Genomic DNA, 21,853 nt, shown 5'->3' with positions numbered 1-21,853 from the left:
CTGGCTGTGGAGTGTTAAATTTGGGTGGGTTGAGCTATTCCTTACATGGAGTGTATGGCTGGTACGGTGGAGTGTAGTGGTTGGTGGGTTGAGTAGTCTCCCCAAATGGGCTTGCATATGTTATTGATGCTGCATGTATTTTGAAATGGGCCTATGGGCCATCTCATTATCTGAATAAGGGCTAAGGCCCGGTTTATTGTGTCTGAAAAGGGCTCGCCCAGACCACTCATTACTGAATGGGCTTAGGCCCAATAGGCTTGAGTGACTTAGGCTTTGAATGGGTTTTCCTTACACATGAGTTTCCCCAAACTCACCCTTTTATTTTCATCCACGCAGAAATCCCCAACCATAGTGGGCTTGAGTCGTGAGGGAATTCGGAGTGGCCACCCGCTCGAAAGTTTGATTTTCTTCTGGCGAACTGGACATCCTTTTATTTACGTTTGAAGTTTTGGGTTTTTAAATGTAATAAGACCGCTTAATTATTTTTGATGGTTTTAATATGTATTACTAAGATAGGTATTACTTATTTTAACTATTGAAATTGGATAGCTTTAGGGCGCGTTTTCAAAAACAACAATTGATTTCAAATTAACACGACAACAAATAAAGCTTCCGCAATGAAAGTATTTTCAAAAATTAATCACTTTTCCTAAAAATGACTTAATCAAATCAGTTTCCTAGAAATATCCATGACGTTAAGGTGTGGCAATGGCGGTATGCATGTCTAGGATTGGATCAGAAGGGAGCTTGGTACTTAAGCAGTCCGATGGACTCACCACCTCTTTTCCGGTTTCCTACCTGGTGCATAGCTTCCATTCACTTTAACCTATAATGAAATTATCTTTTAAAACACTAAATAAGTTTTTCTGGACCAATAATATAAAATGTTTTGAATGCTTCGATGTGGCATTTCGGATCCGACCATAACGTCTGGGCCGGGTTTAGGGTGCTACAAAAAAGGTTGCTCTTGAATTGAAGCAATGCAGAACTCTGTTCGGGACAACATAAATGTGTTGGAGGAAGAGGCAAAGAAAGGGATAGCAATGAAGAGTTGAAGAAGCCCAAAAGAAAGCATAGGATTAAATATACCATCTTTCTCTTATGAAGCGAATAGAAAAAAGATGAACAAAGAATTTGGTTGTAGAGTGTCTTATATAAGTTTGAATTGGAAACAATTCCCCTACCAATTTATGCCATTCGTCAACTCATTGAGTACCCTTTTTGTTTTGTTTCTCTTTTTCTTAGACACATCCAGCAATGGCCGGACATTATCACTCCATTTGGCATTATCACTCATAAGGTTTCCTTAAAATAAGTTAATTTAGAATAAATTTAACACGTGTCTTGATTTGATTTGCTAGTCTTTTACTTGCACGTCACAGTTACAATCCAATTTTATGTTCTGAATTAATATTTAATACACCAACACTATGTCTATGCATTAATTTATATATTATAAATGCATTAGTATTTTGCCATGACTTATATTCTAACCAAATAATTAGCCTAATGTTGAAATAGATGAAACGGTTACCATTGTTGGGATTCAAACATCTGTTGGATTTTACTTTGTTAAGTAGATTTATATCAACCAACATAATTAAATTCGAATTAAATCGTTGACAATCTTTATAATGTGCCTTGCAATATGGTTTCTAGTGTTGAACTGTTGGTACATCCCTTTCTTTTTTATTTATAATATATAAAAATACGAATTTAGAAAAAAAATTGAACTTATGAAAATTGTTGGAAATTGGCCTACATGCAGCATGTGAAGAAGCCAAAGTTTCAAGAAGCAGCCCAAGCCATGCATGTAGCTGTAAAGAAAAGAAAAGAGATCAAACTGTTGTATTATTATCGAGTGAAGTATGCATCTTGAACCAGAAAAGATGGCCATGCAGCTCATGAAAATTCATGCACACAAGAATTCATGCACATAAGTTGTCCGGGTAAAGTACGTGCAACTGAAGATGTTAATGCTACTGTTTCATCTCAGTTTCATTTTGTTATTTTTTAACAATGTTTTTGTAACTTAGTTCATTTTGAATTATGTTTGGATGACAACTTGGTGTAACTTGATGGTCAAAGAGCTGGTTACCAGCTTTGTTCAAGTGTACAAGTTATTTTATCAAGTTTCCATGTAATTAGTGGTATTAGGTAAGCATTAGGTGATGTTGTTTTTTTTTTTTTACTTTTTGATCAGTCAATGATTGATATATGTAATGGCCTTGAGTCAAAGTTTCTTTTGAATGAAATCATCAGATTTTACTTCCATATGCTCCACTTCTATTTGCCTTCAAAATTCTGTTCTCTATTCCTGCAAGAAGCTCAAAGCTTGAATTTTCCAGCATTTTTCCTTCATTCTTTATTCAGGTATAATATACTGCTGTTAAAGTCTAGATTGAAGTTCTTACTTCATTCGTTTAAAGAGTGCCAAATCTCCAATGATTGGTATCAGAGCTCATTTCTTAGTAGACCTGTCATATTTCAACATTCAGAACAATGGCTACATCAGGCTTCTCACCAACTGCATCACCAGTCTTCAATGGAGAAGGCTATCATATATGGGTGGTTAAAATGAAGACCTACCTACAGGCATTCGACCTATGGGAGGTGGTCAACTCAGATATTGAACCAGCACCACTCAGAGCCAACCCAACAGTGGCCCAAATGAGGCAGCATGCTGATGAAAGGACTAAGAGGCACAAAGTTATGTCATGCATTCAAAACTCTGTGTCAGATGTGATCTTCACAAGGATTATGGCTTGTGAGACACCAAAACATGACTGGGATAGACTGAAGGAGGAGTTCAAAGGTACAGAAAGAACAAGGTAGCAACAACTTTTGAATCTCAGAAGGGAGTTCGAGAACTTGAAGATGAAGGAAGAAGAAACTGTCAATCAGTATTCAGACAGAATTATGGCTATAGTAAACAACATAAGGCTCCTTGGTGAGCAGTTTAATGAAGCAAGGATAGTGGAAAAGGTGATCTCAACATTGCCTGAAAGGTATGAGGCAAAGATATCACCCCTTGAAGACTCAAGAGACCTGACCAGCATCTCTTTAACAGAGCTGATCAATGCTCTATATGCACAAGAGCAAAGGAGAGCTAGCAGACAGGAAGAGCACCAAGAAGGTGCCTTTCAAGCCAAAACCAAGTCTACCTTGAGCACCTCTACCTACAAAGACAAGAATACCTGGTCAAACGAGCCTAAAGCAAATGGTGCAAGAAGATATCCACCCTGCCCACACTGCAAAAGGGTAAGTCATCCGGGTAAAGTATGTTGGTTCAGGCCTGATGTGCAGTGCAGATTCTACAAGAAGATGGGTCATGTAGAAAGGGTTTGCAAAAACAAGGGCAGACCAAAATACAACCAACCCCAGTAGCCAAGAGCTGAAGCTCAAGTAGTAGAAGAAGACAATGACCAAGAAGAACAAGTTTTTGCAGTTTCTTACTCAGCTGCAAAAGGAAAAGCCACAAATGGATGGTTGATAAATAGTGGTTGCACAAACCACATGACCCCTGATGCTGACAATTTTAAGTCAATTGACAAAAGCTTCAAAACAAATGTGAAGGTCGGAAATGGACTCTTCATCAAAGTTGAAGGCAAAGGAGATGTGCTGATAAACACTCCTACAGGTACTAAACTTGTTACAAATGTCTTGTTAGTGCCTGAAATTGATAGAAATTTGCTTAGCATTGCTCAACTGCTGGAGAAGGGCTATTCAGTTGTATTCAAAGGCAAAGAATGCCTGATTAGTGATCCTAGTGGATCCAAGCTCATGACAGTAGCTATGATAGAAAAAAGTTTTATTATAAACTGGAATAAGAGTCCAGATAGTGCCTACACAGCTGCTGCAGATGAATCCAAGCTGTGTCACAAGAGGATTAGTCATACCAACTACATGTCAATGGCTTAGCTAACCAAAGAAGATTTGGTTAAAAATTTCACTAATTCAATTGAGAAAGAAAGGAAACTTTTGACACTCAAAGAGGTGCATGATATGCATGGGAACCAATCATCTACTTAGATAAAAGAATTAAAGGCACATGTAATTAGCTTGAAGCTTGAGTTGAAATCATTGCAAGCAACTAACAGAGATATGGCGGAGCAGTTAGAGAACAAAGCAAGTGAAGCAGAAAAACTGGGAGAACAAAATATAGGACTTTAATCCCGCATTTCAGAACTCAAAATAATGTTAGAAAAGACAGAAAAAGAAATTTTTATTCTCACGAAAAAAAATTGAGGATGATAACAGTGAAACATTGTCTGGTATGGAGAACTTGACTGCACAGGAAAATAATCTACTATCAGAGAAAGAGATGTCGCAAGCTGAGAAGGCTCTGGTAAAAGAAAATTTTGCATTTGAAAGTGATGAAGCATCAAATCAAGTACAAAGGTTAATGGATGAGGCAAACACATTGCAGCAGCAGCTGGAATCTCTTCATATCCAGAAGGCAAAACTAGAATTGCAGTTTGAGAGAAAGAAACAAAAGTCATCCGAAAGATTGAATGAAATGGAGAATAAAAAATCAGAGTTGAAGCAAATGGTCGAGGACCTTCAAAGAGATTTGGAAGCAAAAGGAGATGAGAAAAATGATTTAGTGAACCAAATCATCAGAGAATGCTTAAAGAACAAGAGTTTGCAGCATGAAAACGAAGAAGAAGTGTTGGAAATTGGCCTGCATGCAGCATGTGAAGAAGCCAAAGTTTCAAGAAGCAGCCCAAGCCATACATGTAGCTGTAAAGAAAAGAAAAGAGATCAAACTGTTGTATTATTACCGAGTGAAGTATGCATCTTGAACCAGAAAAGATGGCCATGCAGCTCATGAAAATTCATGCACACAAGAATTCATGCACATAATTTATTCGGGTAAAGTACGTGCAACTGAAGATGTTAATGCTACTGTTTCATCTCAGTTTCATTTTGTTATTTTTTAACAATGTTTTTGTAACTTAGTTCATTTTGAATTATGTTTGGATGACAACTTGATGTGACTTGATGGTCAAAGAGCTGGTTACCAGCTTTGTTCAAGTGTACAAGTTATTTTATCAAGTTTCCATGTAATTAGTGGTATTAGGTAAGCATTAGGTGATGTTGTTTTTTTTTTTTACTTTTTGATCAGCCAATGACTGATATATGTAATGGCCTTGAGCCAAAGTTTTTTTTGAAAGAAATCATCAGATTTTACTTCCATATGCTCCACTTCTCTTTGCCTTCAAAATTCTGTTCTCTATTCCTGCAAAAAGCTCAAAGCTTGAATTTTCCAGCATTTTTCCTTCATTCTTTATCCGGATATAATACACAGCTGTTAAAGTCCAGATTGAAGTTCTTACTTCATCCGGTTAAAGAGTGCCAAATCTTCACCAAAAATGCTTTTCATTTTTCAACATATTACTAAATTTACATTTTAAATAAAATAATTATAATAAAAACCTTAAAAACTTTTTTTTTTCAAGCCGTTTGTTTCTTCTTTTTTGTTTTGTTCAGCGGTGGTGCCAACCTCCAGGACTGGCTATCGCCCATTTTTTTTTCTTTTTCTCGTGCACTCCACATGTCTTCTCTCTTTTTCAATTTGTAGATCTATTTTGTGGGTATCTTTGTTGTCTTCACAAGTTGTGATGGATAGATGACGATGGTTGTCGTTCGCTAAAACTCCACCAGCCACCAGTAGTTTTTCTTGGAAAGTGGGTGTCTTTTAGTCAGCTTCTTAATCTGTTTTTGTTTTGAGAATATTTCAGAATAATAAATGATTTCACGAGTCGATTTGGACTTGTATTGTCTTAAATTTTATATTTTATATTTGTTTTACCATGGTTTAATAAGTCTTTAGTTTTAGAAGTTTTAGTCTGCTCTTGTAGCACGGATTTTAGTCTTTCTTATGCATGTAATATTAGTTTTACAAGCGATTTTAGGGATGGTTTTGTTGTCATCCTCTATAGTTTGGTGAATTCTCGATTCTTTTTTCAATTTTGGCTTGTCGCTTTGGACCATCGGAGGCTAATTTTCTTATCATGTTAACTTTTTGCAGTCACTCCAGATATGTCGTGCTTGAGTTGTAACAAAGTCAATTGTCAACATGTTACAATGTTTTATTAATGTTGAGGCTAAAACCTTTGTTGTGTTGGTGGAGCTTGTCCTTTCCCACCTACGACGAATGTTTGTAATTTTTTCCCCTGAATTGTATGGTTCCATTCATTGAATGAATTAATGAATTAACCTTTCAAAATAAAAAATAAAAAATTGAAAAAAATAGAAGTTGAGATAATTATACATTTAAAAATAATATAATTTAATCAAAGTTGTTATAAATATTATATATTTAAAAATATTAAAATTGTTATAAAATAAAGAGAGATGGAGAGAATAAAGAATAAAGAAAATATAAAAGTAATAGAGAATGTACTTTATTAATCAAAGGGATGATTACAATGCTTCATCAGAGTCTCTATTTATAAGCATAAGAAGTATAAAAGTAGTAGAGATCTAATTCTAATAACTATTAAAATTTAAAGTACATTAAAACTTTATCTTGATCATATGGACATCCACTTAATAGGATATTCATAATACTCCCCCTTGGATGTCCATTGGTAGATAATGTGCCTCGTTAAAACCTTATTAGGAAAAATCCCGTGGGATAAAAAACCTAATGAAGTAAAAAGAGTACAAAATCTTCTATTACAAGCCGCCTCGTTAGAAACCTTTACAAGGAAAACCCAATGGGACAAAACCTTGGTTAAAGGAAAAAAGTACAACTTGTTTTTAGATTCCCCCTAACGGCAACATTACATTACATTTTTTAGTCAACACAATCTAATCTTGTATGGTAGTCTTTCAAATGTTGAAGTTGGCAATGCCTTAGTAAAAAGATCTACTAAATTATCACTAGAACGAATTTGTTGAACATTTATATCACCTATTTTCTTAAGATTATGGGTGAAGAATAATTTTGGTGAAATATGTTTCGTTCTGTCACATTTGATATAACCACCCTTCAATTGAGCTATACATGTTGCATTATCTTCGTAAAAGATAGTTGATATCTTTTCCTATAAAGGCAAATTACATATCTTCTTGATATGTTAGGTCAATAACCTTAGCCAAACACACTCTCGATTTGCCTCACGCTTTGCAATAATTTCTGCATGATTTGAAGAAGTAGTAGGTAATGTTTGCTTTGTTGAACGCCATGATATGGTCGTACCCCCACGATATGGCAGTACCCCCACATGTAAATAAATATTGTCTTTGAGATCGACCTTTATATGGATCCGATAAGTATCCAGCATCAGCATAGTCGACTAATAGGGATTTTGAATCATTTGAATAAAATAACCCCATATTAATAGTCCCTCTAAGATATCTAAATACATGTTTAATTCCATTCTAATATCTACATGTTGAAGAAGAACTAAATATTGCTAACAAGCTTACAGTGAAAGCTATATCAGTCCTTGTGTTGTTTACAAGATACATCAATGCCCCTATGCCACTTAAATATGGTGCTTCAGGACCAAGAAACTCTTCACCATCCTCGCAAGGACGAAATTGATCTTTATCGTACAACCATCCAGGTACTTAATGTGTGTGCTTTATCCATATAAATTTTTTTAATATCTTTTCCGTATAAGTTGATTTCTTTAATTTTAATGGTTAAATAATATATTAAATATGAATGATTGTTTAATGCTAATTTTATTTCTTTAGAAATTAATGAGGAAAAATTAAGTTTTTATAAATTATTCTCTTAATATAAAAATGAATTTATTATAAAAGATAAATAAAACCCTTAATCACATTATAATATTCTTACATGTCTTTAATTACAATCCCAATTTTATATCTACTATATTAAGAGATGACAATAGGCTAATTTATACTATTACCCATCAAGAGTCTCAAGTGGTTTTTAGAAATAATAATTAAAACAATTCAATTTTATTTATAATCGAGATTCTATGGCTTTGGAATGAATATATATTTCCTGTAATAATTAAAATAATCCAATTTTATATTACTGTGGAGAAACATGGAACGTATAATTTTTTTATTGAAAATCATGCATGAAACTTTGGTTATAATTAGAATACAAGGAAAATACTGTGGAAAAGATGCTAGAAACAAACCCTACAGCATCCACTGCTAATTCTTTCTCTTTCCATTTCGATGGATCTTCCTTCTAATTCTCTTCTCTGGGTTTCGCTTTATCATTTTCACTAGCCAACGAGGTCTCCCAGTTGTGAAAACTATATACCCCATGCTCAATCCTAACACTAGTCCACTTCCATAACCCATTACTGTAATTTTCCAAATAATTGCTATTTCAGATTCATTAGCAATTATTGGTGGAGATGATTCTGGTTCCGAAAATATAGGTTAAATCCGAATTTTATTAACAAGTATTTTACACTCTCTTTCTATTCCTGTATGCCAAACTGTGTTATAAAAGTGTGCACACTTCACTTCTATTTCTTTAAAAAAAGTATATGCTTTATTTCAATCATTCGTAAATATTTAATTTGCACCATTTTCCCTAAGTTGGCATCTATTTTATTTTTGTCACTAGTGATACCTAAACTAATCTTATGTCACAATATTTACACCAAAATATTATATTCATTAAAACAATTCAACCAATAATAAACCGCCACATCATATAAACTTTAAAATTATGTTTGAATTCTTTTATTTTTCTTATTTTATTTTATATGATTTTTCTTTCTTTATTTTGTTCCTATTTCTTCTTCTTCCTTTATAATGTCTGGCAATACTAACAATGCTCAAAACTTGTCCTCCTGAGGTCGAGACACTGACAATTAATTCTATTTTCGAACTTTTTCTCTTGCTGGTTCTACCTGATGAGATTGGAAAATTTATTTCACTTATCAAAATTAGTAACTTTAGAACTAGACCGAGAATCGATCAAGGTATTGGTCCAAAGATAAGAGTTGAACCGATTGACTTGCCAATTGATACAGATCAATTGAACCAAGCTAAACAACCAATTGAACCAATTTTATCTATTTTAAAAATATTTTTTATGATTTTTTAAATAATTTATCTTACAAACTAGAAAACTGATCAAATCTAGAATTTATTTTATCGGTTATGTTCTTTACATGATTTATTCAATTGGAATTGAAATTATGAATAACATGAGTGACTAAATCCCTTAGGGGAGATTAACAAGTGGATGGGATGTGATTCACAGAAGATTTAGGGTTTCCCAAAAGGGATTAGTTAGTATGAATTACGAGTACTTAAACCACTAGGATTGGCAACCCTAGGAAGTTATCATAGGCTGGACGAGGCCGAGAGATAAGTCAAACCGAGTAAATCGTAATTTATCTTGGTTGAGAAAGTGAGGTTGGGACATAAGTGACTATCAACCAATCATTTAGTTAATTTGAGGACGAGAGGTAATAATTGGTTAATCGGTAGCTAATTCACCCTAAAACCCTAATTCGAAGTTATTTGCAAACCTTGAAGCGAATTAATCTTCCTAATTGTTTATATATTTTTACCGTTTGTTTATTTTTCATATTGATTTATTTTCATTATTTATTTTTATCTTCTTAATCTGTTTTATGGTTCATCGTAATATAGGAATTAATTAGCACTATTAATACTTGTTATTGTAAAAAAAAAATTCATAATTTATTTCATCCTCCCTTGGGTACAACCATCAGAATCCTTCCAAGGTATTTCGTTTTACTAAAATATATGACAATTTGACACGTGCACTTGCGGACACTGTTGTCTTAATCTCTTATATTTTCGGTATTATATTTTACTATAAACGATAACTCGTTTATAGGTGGTCAATATTTATGCTTGTACTTTGAAAAGTTTGTAGTTTGATCCTTTTTCAGGCTCGAGACAACTTAAGAGCTTTCCTCAACTCGATTGAGGTCCGGTTTTGATTGTATAACATATTATGCATGGAATCATGTCATAAATTAGTAATCAAATGAATTAATTGCTATGAATTGTATTTGGTTTGCTCTAGTAACTGTAGTAGCATTTCGTAATTCGGGTCTGACAATTGGACCGAGCGAAGGGTGTTACGAGCTTGGTACCTATTTCATGCCAACTTTCCAATCTTACCATTTGGTGTAATTTTTACAACATTTTTCCTACACAAAACATGCCAAAACATTTTTTTGGGCCAAAAAGCATTTTTGAGCAAAAGCTAAAATTTTTTGCTTCTGCTTTTGGCTAAAAAACTGCTTTTGTAAAACATTTTTTTGTCCTTAAAATATTTTTGAAAAGCTCAAAAACATCTTGTTTAGCAATAGTTTTATTTAAAAAATATTTTTTTGTCCCAAAAGTACTTTTTAGAAGTAATGCTAAACTGACAATTAGTGTTACGATATTGAGAATACCGCTTTCAGTATCGTGACATTGACCTTTTTTACCCTATATTGACTTGATGAAGCTCCAAATGATTTCTATTTGTAACCAAACTGTAATTCCCTAAATTTCTTATGTTTACTTGGGTAAAATCTTGACACAAAATCTATATCTACTTTGGTGGTTAAGTGTTGTGGGTGTGTGTGTAAGGTATTGGGTTCAAGCCTTTGGTAAATTTTTTGGTTTTTTTTTTACTTAAGCCCTATCCTTGCTTAGTGGGCTTATATATAATTATTTGCAAAACTATGTCAGAATGAGCCTGTTGGTTTGAGTGGTAAGGGAGTTAGGGTGTTGGAGGTTCTGCGCTCGAATCCCTACGTGAGCGTGGGTATTATTTTTTCTCTATTGCCTGCTAGTGTTTTGGTGGAGTTGGGATTTTAAGGAAGTGGTTGTTAGTGGGATTATGGGGGAGAAGTTTTGGGATTCCTGATAACTTATCAGTTTTTCTAAAATTTTCTCTTTCTTCCAGAATTCCCCAAGACTATCGTTTTCCTCTTCTTCCTGTTCTCTGCCACTTTTTCCTTTTCTTTTGTTTTGTTCTTCTCTAAATTACCGTCAGATTTCTAAATTTCGATAGTTGGGTGTTCTTTTGCGTTATTGGTAAGTTTGGTAGGTGCGTTTTGTTTTGGGTAATGAATCATTGATTAATAAGGTTCATTTGGTGTTTAAGAGAAGATCAAGGGGCTGAGGGTCTTCAATCGAAGCTGTAGTTGTGTGAAATTACAGTTGCTCATTCAAAGGTAAGAATTCTGGTGTTTTAAGTGGGTTGTATTTTTCGATATCGGTCAAGTTAGTGATGTTTTAAGCAACTAATTTTGTGACCCACTAGTCAATTGTAGGTGCTGGTGGTCTCGAGATTGTTTTCACATCGAAATCGTACCAGGTGTGTACCTGAAACATAGAAAAATGAGATTTGGCGAAAGCCAAAAAACCCCATTGTCGACGCCACACGGCCGTGTGGTAGGCCATGTGCGACGACATGGCCATGTGATCAACGACGGCCAGGCCGTGCACAAGACATGGCCGTGTGATGGCCGGGGTGTGTCCGTGTGAGCAACACAGGCTAGGCCAAATTAGGCTTATGGGCTCACACGGACGTGTAGTATCTAGGCTAGGCCGTGTGATCCACACGGGCTAGGCCAATCTGGGCGTGTGGGCCCACATAGGTAAGCTACATGGGCGTATGGGCCCGTTTATCTAAATTTTTTCCCTAAGGTTTAACAAATCGTCCCAAACGACTTTGGGCCTACTGTAAGGTCAGTGAGGGCTAATTAAACCTTAAACTGTATGAATTGTCTGTCTGTTATTCTGATCTGATTAGAATTCTGATGCATGTCTACTGGCACAATTATCTGCTATCTATATACGATCATAAGCATGTAACAATGTTAGAATATTGTTCTGTACTTGTATATTTCTATATCTGATATTGGGGTTGAGATGATGTATGTTGGAGGAAGTGTTCTTAAAGGCAATTTACGTCTATTATCTGGCAGCATGGCTGTATTATATTGGTTATGTGTCGCATCGGTACTATGTGGTGTGTAGGGATGGAAGGGTGTTTTAAACCCCACATGGTGTGTAGGGATAGTCGAAGATAGTGTGTAGAGGATGGGGGTAGGATTCTGATCCTGGTTTGTGTATCTGTAACTATAATGGGCTTAGGCCCGAATCTGTATCTAACTGATTCTAATTTTCTGATTGTGTGCATGCTTAATTCTGTGGGGTTACACACTGAGTTTACGTAAACTCACCCTTTTCTGTTTATTCTATACAGGTAATCCACAGTCCTAGGCAGATTGGTGCTGTGGAGCCCCTCGGTGACCACATGTTCGAACTAATTATGGTTACGGGTTAATTTCTATATTCTGGTTTTTATGTAGTTCGGACTTTACGAATTGTTTTCATTTTAAATTTGGGTTTGACTGTCAAATTTTTTATTTTATAACTACAAAACGTAATATAACTCGAATTTTACCAAAAGCAGGAGTTTTCTAAAATCTTGAGTAGTTTTTAAACACAACGATTTTAAAAGCTTCCGTTTCAAATACGTTTTTCCTCTAAGTGATTAAATGAACGAGAGTTTTGAAATTGATAATAGCGATAAGGGCTAATGAACTGGTATGGTTTTAACTTAACAACAAGGTTTTCAACCCCATTTCATGTGACACTTCCAGATTCGGCTATAACGTCTAGGCCCGGTTTGAGATGTTACACAAACTTTAAAAGAAGCTTAGCAATGAACTAATTAGCTTCAAATGAGTCTAATTATGTTTAAAACGATGTTTTAAAATTGATTTTCATGTTAAATAGTGTTAGTGTTCAAATATGACATCCTTTGCTCGTAAGCTACAAGTTCATCTCAGGTAAGGAGCGTTGCACACCGACCAATTCCAAAAACATTGCATAAAAATAAAATTATGTAAATCAAATTTCCACCTGTTTGGAACCATCATTTGATTGGATTTTAAAAAATTAAAATAAAACCTATCATTTTATATATATTTTTAGTTTTACTAATTTAAAAATAAAATATATTAAAACTAATATGAAATAATACAAAGAGAAGTAGATGGGAGTTTGATTTGGGTCCTATTTCGTCTTGTATTTTTTTCCTCAAATAATATAATGTTTTTGGTTCTTCAACAGTTGGTTTATATGATACTAAGTAAATTTATGGTTGAATTTTCATGTAAATGCATCATTGGATTCAAACTTTTATTTTGTGTCTACAATAATTGGTATCCATGTCGTAATCATAATCCATCCTTGTGAGATATTATTTAATACTTATTGTATAAATAAAAATAAATGTTACAAGCCACTACTTTGTTAATATAAAAATGGGTTGGGTTTGTTTGAAACTAGCAATTTTTTATTATAGGTTGTATTTATCAAGGTTATTCAGATTTTAGTTTATATGACACTGACTAAATTTATGGTCGAATTTTTGTTTAAATTTATTTTTATTCTAACCATGAGATGTGATGTTGTGGTTACTCACCTCATCTATTAATTAAGTGATCGAAAATTTAATTTCAGTTAAAGAATTTGTTAGAGTTGTGTCACCCAAATTCTTGTTAAATAATAGATTACTTGTAAGTCAAGTTAAACAAAATATATTTTCTTTTTAGAAGTTTTAGTGTTTAAGTTTTGAGGGTTTTTTATTTTCGGGTTTTGGAGTTTAATTTTTGTCTCTATTTTTTACTATTTGTTCTTTTGCCATTATAGTAAAATTATTTTTGTTCGTGATTTTTTATCCTTTTTGGAGGGGTTTTTTCATGTTAAATTTGTGTACTTATTCAGCTATTTTTACTTGTTCGTTACTTAATCGGATCGATTCCCAACAGAATTAATCCTTCGAAAGAAAAATAGTGAAATTTTATATTACTATAATCCAGAGACGAATTTAGAGGGGCTGGCAGGGGTCTCAGCACCCCTAAATTGAAAAATTGCTATTTAGGCCTTTTAAAAAATTTTAAAATTTTAAATTAATAAAAGTAAAATGACACTTTAACCCCTAAAATTTTAAAATTTAATTTACTCCTTTAAAAATTTTAAAGATATACTTGTAACACCCCCACGCCCGAGACCATCGCCGAAGTCGAGCTTGAGGGGTTACCGAACATAATTTATCAAATTAAGAACTTCAAATCATCTGTTTCTACATTCACAGCTTTCTAGCTACCCGCGTCACAGTTACAAGAAAAATCATATCTCGAGTTACGAAACTCGAAATCAAGATCCATAAATTTTCCCTGAATCTAGACTCATATATCTATTTAATAATTTATTTTTATAATTTTTGGTTGGGCCAATTAGTACAGTTTATTAATTAAAGTCTCCCCTGTTTCAGGGTTCAACTGCTCTGACCTCCGTGTATTACAAATCAGATATCTCTCTATACAGAATTTCAATGACTATGAGATTTGTTTCTCTTAAAACTAGACTCAATAAGGAATCTGTAAATATAAATAACAACTTCTAATTATTTTATTAAAATTTATTATGAATTTTTAAAGTCAGAAAAGGGGATCCAGAAATCACTCTGGCCCTGTTTCACAAAAGTTTAAATATCTCATAAAATATAATTTATATGCCTTTTTTGTTAAATCCAAATGAAAATAGACTCATTAAGCTTAAATTTCATAACTTACTCATCATTTAGTTCCATTTATACTATTTTTAGTGATTTTTCAAATTCATGTCATTGCTGCAGCAATATTCTGTTTTAAGGCAAGTTTCATCTTTCCATGAATTTTTATGAACTAGATAACCTATTAAACTTCCATGATATCAAACATGATCTAAATTAGCCATCACCATGACTTATCAATATCAAACATTTTCTCAACCAAACATGGCCATATCATAAAATTATTTACACAAAATAGGTATATTGCTATACATGCCATACTTAAGTAGTTGTACAAGCCATTTACCAAGATAAAAGTCCTTTGGATAGTGTGATCGAACTTTCGACCTGTCCCGATTCCTGAGCCGGCTTGTTCAAGACTACATTGAATGAAAAGGAAAGAGTAAGCATAAATGCTTAGTAAGTTCATATGCAAATAACAAGTAACATAACAAAACAATCATACCAAACAACCTTAACCTGGTATCACCAAAACATTTATCACATTTCTAAATATCATTCATCATCTTACGATCTTATCGTTGATGTATCTATTTCCAACCCGAGGGTTAAGAACATACCTGTCCAAAGTGTCCATTTCACAACACTTACCTAAAACGTCACTTATATCTTAAGTGCTCTTCCATTAAACTAGAAATTTCACCCGTTGAACACATCGGAATATAACTCGGATACATGGATAATTTGCACATAAGTGCCACATATGTAATCAAGAAATCATGTAACCCGCCCCTAAGTGAACTCGGACTCAACTCAACGAGCTTGGGCGTTCGTATCCATAAATGAACAAGGACTCAACTCAATGAGTTCGGATGCCTAGTTACATCTCACGAACTCGGACTCAACTCAACGAGCTCGGATGCTCAACCATCCTAGTGACATGTCACTTGTATCCTAATCTATTCCTAAGGTTAAAACGGGCTTTTTCCCTCGATCTCACATTTGCTGTCTTCCATGGAATATCGGAACCGATACTTGGTAGCAATTCATATTTATCAAGTAGTAAACATAATTTGCATATTACTCAACATTAACCACAAAGCATAATATTTCACGATTAAAAATCAACATATCATATAATTAACATCAATAACTTAAAAATAACAATTATGCTACATTATTTACACATGAACTTACCTTGGTACCAAAATATAAAGATTTTGCAATTTAGTCAACAATCTTTTCTTTTCCTCGATCGCGACTTGAATCTCGTTTCTCTTGATCTATAATACCAAATTAATCTTATTTAATACATACATTCATCAAAACAGCATTTAATACAAACTTTGAAAAAATTACACTTTTGCCCCTAAACTTTTGCATAATTACACTTTTGCCCCTAGGCTCGGGATTTAAACTTTATTCCTTATTCTTATGTTTTATAACATGCTGATCACTTTTCCCTTCTATGGCAACATCAAATTCTCACTTTAACATATACTTGTGACTATTAGGTATTTTTGCCGATTAAGCCCTTTTACTCGTTTTCACTCAAAACCGAGTAGCACAAGTTGTCTAACATAATTTAAAACCCCATATTCTATCATAAAACATCAAAATACACAAATTTTACCTATGGGTATTTTTCCAAATATAAACCCTAGGTTGAATTATTGCTAGCATAAGCTTAATCGAGCTTCCGGGATTCCAAAAACGTAAAGAACATTAAAAACGGGGCTTGGAATCACTTACTATGGAGCTTGAAAGTTGAAGAAACCCTAGCTATGGAGAGAGGGAGAATTCGGCAGCAACTAAGGAGGATGATGACCAATTTTGTGTTATTTTTCCCATTTTATTTCATTTAATATCCAAATGACCAAAATGCCCCTCCTTACTAAACTTTCAAAATTCCTTCCATGTCCTAATTTTGTCCATGAACTTAAAATTGGTTAAATTACTATTTAAGACCTCCTAATTAATATTTCAATGCAATTTCATACTAAAAACTTCTAGAATGCAAATTTTGCAACTTATTCGATTTAGTCCCTACTTTCAATTTAAGCACTTTAGGCATAGAATTTCATCACGAAATTTTCACACAATCATGCAATCATATCATAATCATTAAAATAATTATAAAATAATTATTTCTATCTCGGATTTGTGGTCACGAAACCACTATTCTGATTAAGCCCTAATTCAGGATATTACAATACTACTAAAATTTACAATTTTATTTTTGCCAGTAAAAAAATTTTCTCCCTTCCCCATGTTATAATCGAGAGCTATGGCTTTGGAAGGGATATTTATGTTTCCTATAATAATTAAAATCCAAATTTTATGGTACTGTGGAGAAACAAGAGATGTTTAAACTTTTATTGAAATTTCATTCATGAAACTTTCCTTATAATACGAATACACGGAAAGTATTATGGAAAAGATGCTTGAAACAAACCCTATATCATCCACTGCTAATTCTTTCTCCTTCCATTTGGATCCTTCTTCTCTTTTGTGGGTTTCGCTTGATCATCTTCACTAGCCAACGGGGTCTCCCAGTTGTGAAAACTATGTATCCCATACTCAATCCAAGCACTAGTCCACTTCCATAACCCATTGCTGCAATTTTCCAAACAAGTGTTGTTTCAGATTTGTCCGCAACTATTGATGGAGGTGATTCTGGTTCGTAATTGTTGCCATATTTCTTTTACAATGGAAATCCACATAATCCGAAGTTGCCATCGAAGGAATCGTTTGAGAAAGTATCGAAATGATTATCTAACAGTATCTGCCCCTCAAGATTGTTATGAGAAAGATTCAATTCTCCAAGATTTTTCAAGTCAGTTAACTGCACTAGGATTCTTCCTTGAAGCTTGTTTGACGAGAGATCCAATGATTCAAGTGCTGTCATTTTTCCAAGTGATGGTGGGATATTACTTGCTAATCTATTGTGCGAGAAGTTGAGCACAATGAGTGAGTTAAGTTCTCCAACTTCTTTAGGAATCGACCCCTTGAAATGGTTGCTTGAAAAATCAACAACTATGAAAAAAGTTAAAATTCTCTCAAGTTCGAAATCCGACCCTTTCATTGTTATAATTACAGAGTCTTGATAATAATCTAGTCTAATGTACTCTGGACCACTTTCGTCTACCTGCATATCTTTCATTGATTTTAAATTTTCAAATAGCTCGGGTGGGATATGACCAGTGAACTCATTTTGAGAGAGATCAATCATTCGAAGGCTACTGAAGGAAAATGTTCCATTAAAATTTTGTATGTCACCATGGAATCTATTAGATCGAAGGACAAGAACTTGCAGATGTGGAAGCTTACCTAACAATTAAAGGAATGTATCATTTATGTTGTTGTTGCCCAAATCTAAAACTTCCAAACTGTGGCAATTCTTTAGTGACTGCGGAATTGATCCTTCAAGTTGGTTAACATTCAGATTAACTGTTCCCAAAATAACCATTGAACGCTGGATGCTAAAATTCTTAAGACAATCTGGAATAGTTCCACCCAAATTGTTAGTAGACAAGTCAAGTACAGAAAGAAAACTCAAATTGCAAATCTTGGAAGGGATCTCTCCAACCAACTCATTGTTTGAGATTAAGAAAAAATGCATTGCCTGTGGTGGAGTTGGAAGTGGTCCTTGAAGTGAATCGAAGCGAAAGTCCAAAATAGACAGATGCTTCCTTAGAATTTGCTCAACGCTAGACAAGAAGTTCATAGAAAGGCTCAAAGTGCCCAAGTCCTCCCATCCTTCGGCTTCCCATTTTGTAATAGAACCTTGAATTTGGTTATGAAAAAGATCTAATTCTTACAACTGCTTGGATGCATTCAAAAAGCTTGGGAAATGTTCCATGTTTCAAGAAAAGAAAAAAAAACTACATTATCATGGGTAGGGTAGAATTGGCACCATTATTGCAGCTAGTTAATGATAGTAAGTTGTTATGTGAAAGATCAAGCCACCTTAGATTCCTAAGCTTCACAAGCATGCATGACTTGATATTTCCGCTCAAGTTATTAGATGAAAGGTTAAGAGAAGTAAGGCTCATAAGGTCAAAGAAAGAACTTGGAATTGTTCCCTGTATTTCATTCTTTGATAAATCGACAAGTTGGACTAGATTGGCCTCTTGTATTGTGTCAATGAGACCATTAAGTTTGTTAAAGCTAAGGTTTAGATACTCTAAAGATGGTAGACTAAACAACCTACCTAGTACTCTACCACTATGTTGTTGAGCAGGGTACCTTGAAGGAAATTGGAAGAGAAGTTGTTGAGCATTGGCCTACAATGCAACATGTGACCAGTAGCAGAAATAGCTGCAGCTCATCAGGCAGACATGCAATGGAGTTGAACCGAGTGCAGCAACTATTTAGTTCATTTTGTTCATTTTGTTCCTATGTAACTTAGTCTAGTTTCTTTGTCATATGTACTCAAAGTTAGTACGATTAGAATTCGACTTGAAATTGATGTAGTAGTTGATATGTCAGCTTGCTTTTGTGTGTAATTCAAGTTTGTATTAGTGGGAGCAGTTATGCTATTAGGTAACTGTCAAATTTGATTTGTAACTAACATATATTTTGAATTTATCAATGAAACAAATTAATTTTTTCCTTCAATGTTGTTGTTCAAACTCTACATTTTCTCTTTTGCTTCGGTTTTCATTTTAGCTTCTTAGCAAATTCAAATTTGTTTTCTTGCTTAATTGCTGCCATTGTTCCAACAAATAGTAATCAGAGCCTGTCATCTTTAAGGGCCTCTGTTGTTGGTTGTTTCATTTGAGAAAACAAAAGCACAAGAAGCAAGAACCTGAAGCTATTGAGTTTGGTTTAACAAAATGAGTTTCACACCACCTCCACCTCTAGTGTTTGCTAGTGAGAACTACCACATTTGGGTAGTCAAGATGAAGACATACCTTCAAGCACAAGATTTGTGGAGTGTAGTTAAGAATGATTTTGAACCACCTCCATTGAGGTCTAATCCCATGATTGCTCAAATGAGGCAACATGCTAAGAAGAGTACAAAGAAGTACAAAGTCTTGGCTTGCTTGCAGAATGGAGTGTCTGATGTAATCTTCACTCGAATTATGGCCTACAATACACCCAAGGAAGCATGGGAGAGGCTAAAGGATGAGTTCATGGGGTCAGATAAGACAAGGCAGCAATAGTTGATTAACTTGAGGAGAGATTTTGAGAATCTGAAGATGAAAGAGTATAAGACTATAAAGCAATACTCAGATAAAATTATGGCCACTGTTAATAACATAAGGCTCATTGGAGAAAACTTCAGTGAATGCAGAGTTGTTGAGAAGGTCATCACTACCCTTCCAGAGAAGTTCGAGTCAAAGATTTCATCACTTGAGGACTCGAGAGATTTGTCAGCCATTTTACTGTCTGAGCTGATAAACTCCTTATATGCTCTTGAACAGAAAATAGCCAACCAGCAGGAAGAGCATCCTAAAGGAGCCTTCCAAGCAAAGGCCAAAGATAGCTTTAGTTCAAGTCAGAAAGGAAAGAAGCCTTGGCTTGACAAGATGGAGAAACCAAGGAGAGATGCAGGCAAGAGGAGGTTTCCACCATGTGTCCACTGCAAGAAGACTACACATTTGGAGAAATATTACTGGTATAGGCCAAACATCCAATGTAGGAGTTGCAAACAGTTTGGCCATGTTGAGAAAGTGTGCAAGAACAAAGGAAAGGCACTAGCACAGTAGCAGATCCAAGCCCAAGCTGCTGAGGACCTTCAAGCTCAAGAGGAGCATGTCTTCACTGCCTCATGCTTTGCAACCACAAGCAAAGTCAAATGCAATTGGTTTGTGGATAGTGGCTGCACACACCACATAGTAGCTGATGAAAGCCTGTTCCAAGACATTGATAGAAGTTTTGCCTTGAAAGTCAAAACAGGCAATGGGAATCTGATTGAAGCCAAAGGCAAAGGCAATGTAGTGATCAACATTGGTTTAAGTAACAAAGTTATTTCAGATGTGCTCTTTGTACCTGACATTGATCAGAACTTATTAAGTGTTAGTCAGTTAGTTGAAAAAGGCTACTCGCTAGTTTTCAAGAATAGTTCATGTGTTATTGAAGACTTTCATGGTCAGGAAATGGTCACAGTAAGCATGGTAGCCAAATGTTTTATGCTTGATGTGAATCAGCTTGTTAAGAAGGCTTATACAAGCCTAGCTGATAATGCTGGCCTATGGCATAGAAGACTAGGCCATGCTAATTTCAGATCACTCTATCTGTTGCACAAGCTAAATTTGGCAGAGGATATGTCCAAAGTTGAGGCAACAGACATTGTTTGTGAAGTCTGTCAGCTTAGTAAACAAGTTAGATTGCCTTTTTCAGTTAACCAGGCATGAAGAGCTTGAGAAAGACTTGAGCTTGTGCACTATAATGTTTGTGGACCAATGAAGTCCCCTTCTTTGAATGACAGCAAGTACTTTGTACTGTTCATAGATGATCTGACCAGATTTTGCTGGGTTTACTTCTTAAAATAGAAGTTTGAGGTGTTTGATGCCTTGAGCGAATTTAAGGAACTAGTAAAGAACCAGTCAGGTTATAAGATCAAGGCCTTGAGAACTGACAATGGGACTGAATACTTGTCTGAGAGGTTTAAAAAATTTTGTGAGTAGGCAGGGATCCACCATCAGTTAACCACAATTTATACTCCACAACAAAATAGAGTTTGTGAAAGAAAAAAGAGGACAGTCATGGATATGGCCAGATGTTTGCTATTGAAAAGCAAACTTCCAAGTAAATATTGGGCTGAGGCTGTCAATACCTCAGTGTATCTACTCAACAAGTTTCCAACTAGAGCTGTGAAGGACAAAACATCTTTTGAAGCCTGGTATGGACTCAAACCATCTGTTTCTCATCTGAAAATGTTTGGATGTGTATGTTATGTTATCATTCCAACTGAAAGAAGAACCAAGCTTGAGAGAAAGTCAATTCTTGATATATTTTTTGGTTATAGCAGTACCAAGAAGGGCTATAGAGTTTATGATCCCTCAACAAGGAAGATTTTAGTGAATAGAGACATCAGATTTGATGAAGAAAAGGTTTGGAGTTGGGATGGTTCAGATGCAAGTTAGTTTGAAGAAGATCAGTTTGACATCAGCTTAGAACCAGCTAAAGGTGAACCTAGAAATGCAGACATTGATGATCCTTCTGTGAGAGGCACCAGAACCATTGTAGATATCTACCATAGGTGCAATATTGCAATAGTTAAGCCTTCGAGCTATGAAGAAGCTGCAAGGGACAAATGCTGGAAAAAGGCTATGGAAGATGAGCTTGATATGATTCATAAGAATGAAACATGGGATTTGGTTGATAGAC

General features: G+C 34.7%; 1 protein-coding gene across 1 annotated transcript; it reads right to left on the bottom strand.

The window, feature by feature from the left end:
* Positions 1 to 16,986: 16,986 nt before the first annotated feature.
* Positions 16,987 to 18,242, bottom strand: LOC108464920 (receptor like protein 26-like). The gene is made up of 3 exons (XM_017765204.1): positions 17,906 to 18,242; positions 17,224 to 17,845; positions 16,987 to 17,131 (listed from the first exon to the last, which is right to left on the bottom strand). Exons 1-3 carry the CDS (start codon positions 18,240 to 18,242, stop codon positions 16,987 to 16,989), a joined length of 1,104 nt encoding a protein of 367 aa, XP_017620693.1.
* Positions 18,243 to 21,853: the final 3,611 nt, after the last annotated feature.

This window comes from Gossypium arboreum, chromosome 5 (assembly GCF_025698485.1).
Source record: "Gossypium arboreum isolate Shixiya-1 chromosome 5, ASM2569848v2, whole genome shotgun sequence".
Lineage (NCBI taxonomy): Eukaryota > Viridiplantae > Streptophyta > Magnoliopsida > Malvales > Malvaceae > Gossypium > Gossypium arboreum.
The sequence above is the reverse complement of the archived record's forward strand: the minus strand, read 5'-3'. Positions and strand labels throughout refer to the sequence as shown.

Coding starts and splice junctions, on each gene's coding strand:
- LOC108464920 (XM_017765204.1), bottom strand. CDS start 18,242: ATGAACTTCTTGTCTAGCGTTGAGCAAATTCTAAGGAAGCATCTGTCT. Junction 17,846..17,905: donor GTCACTAAAGAATTGCCACA/GTTTGGAAGTTT, acceptor TTTAATTGTTAG/GTAAGCTTCCACATCTGCAA. Junction 17,132..17,223: donor GGATTATGTGGATTTCCATT/GTAAAAGAAATA, acceptor GGAAAATTGCAG/CAATGGGTTATGGAAGTGGA.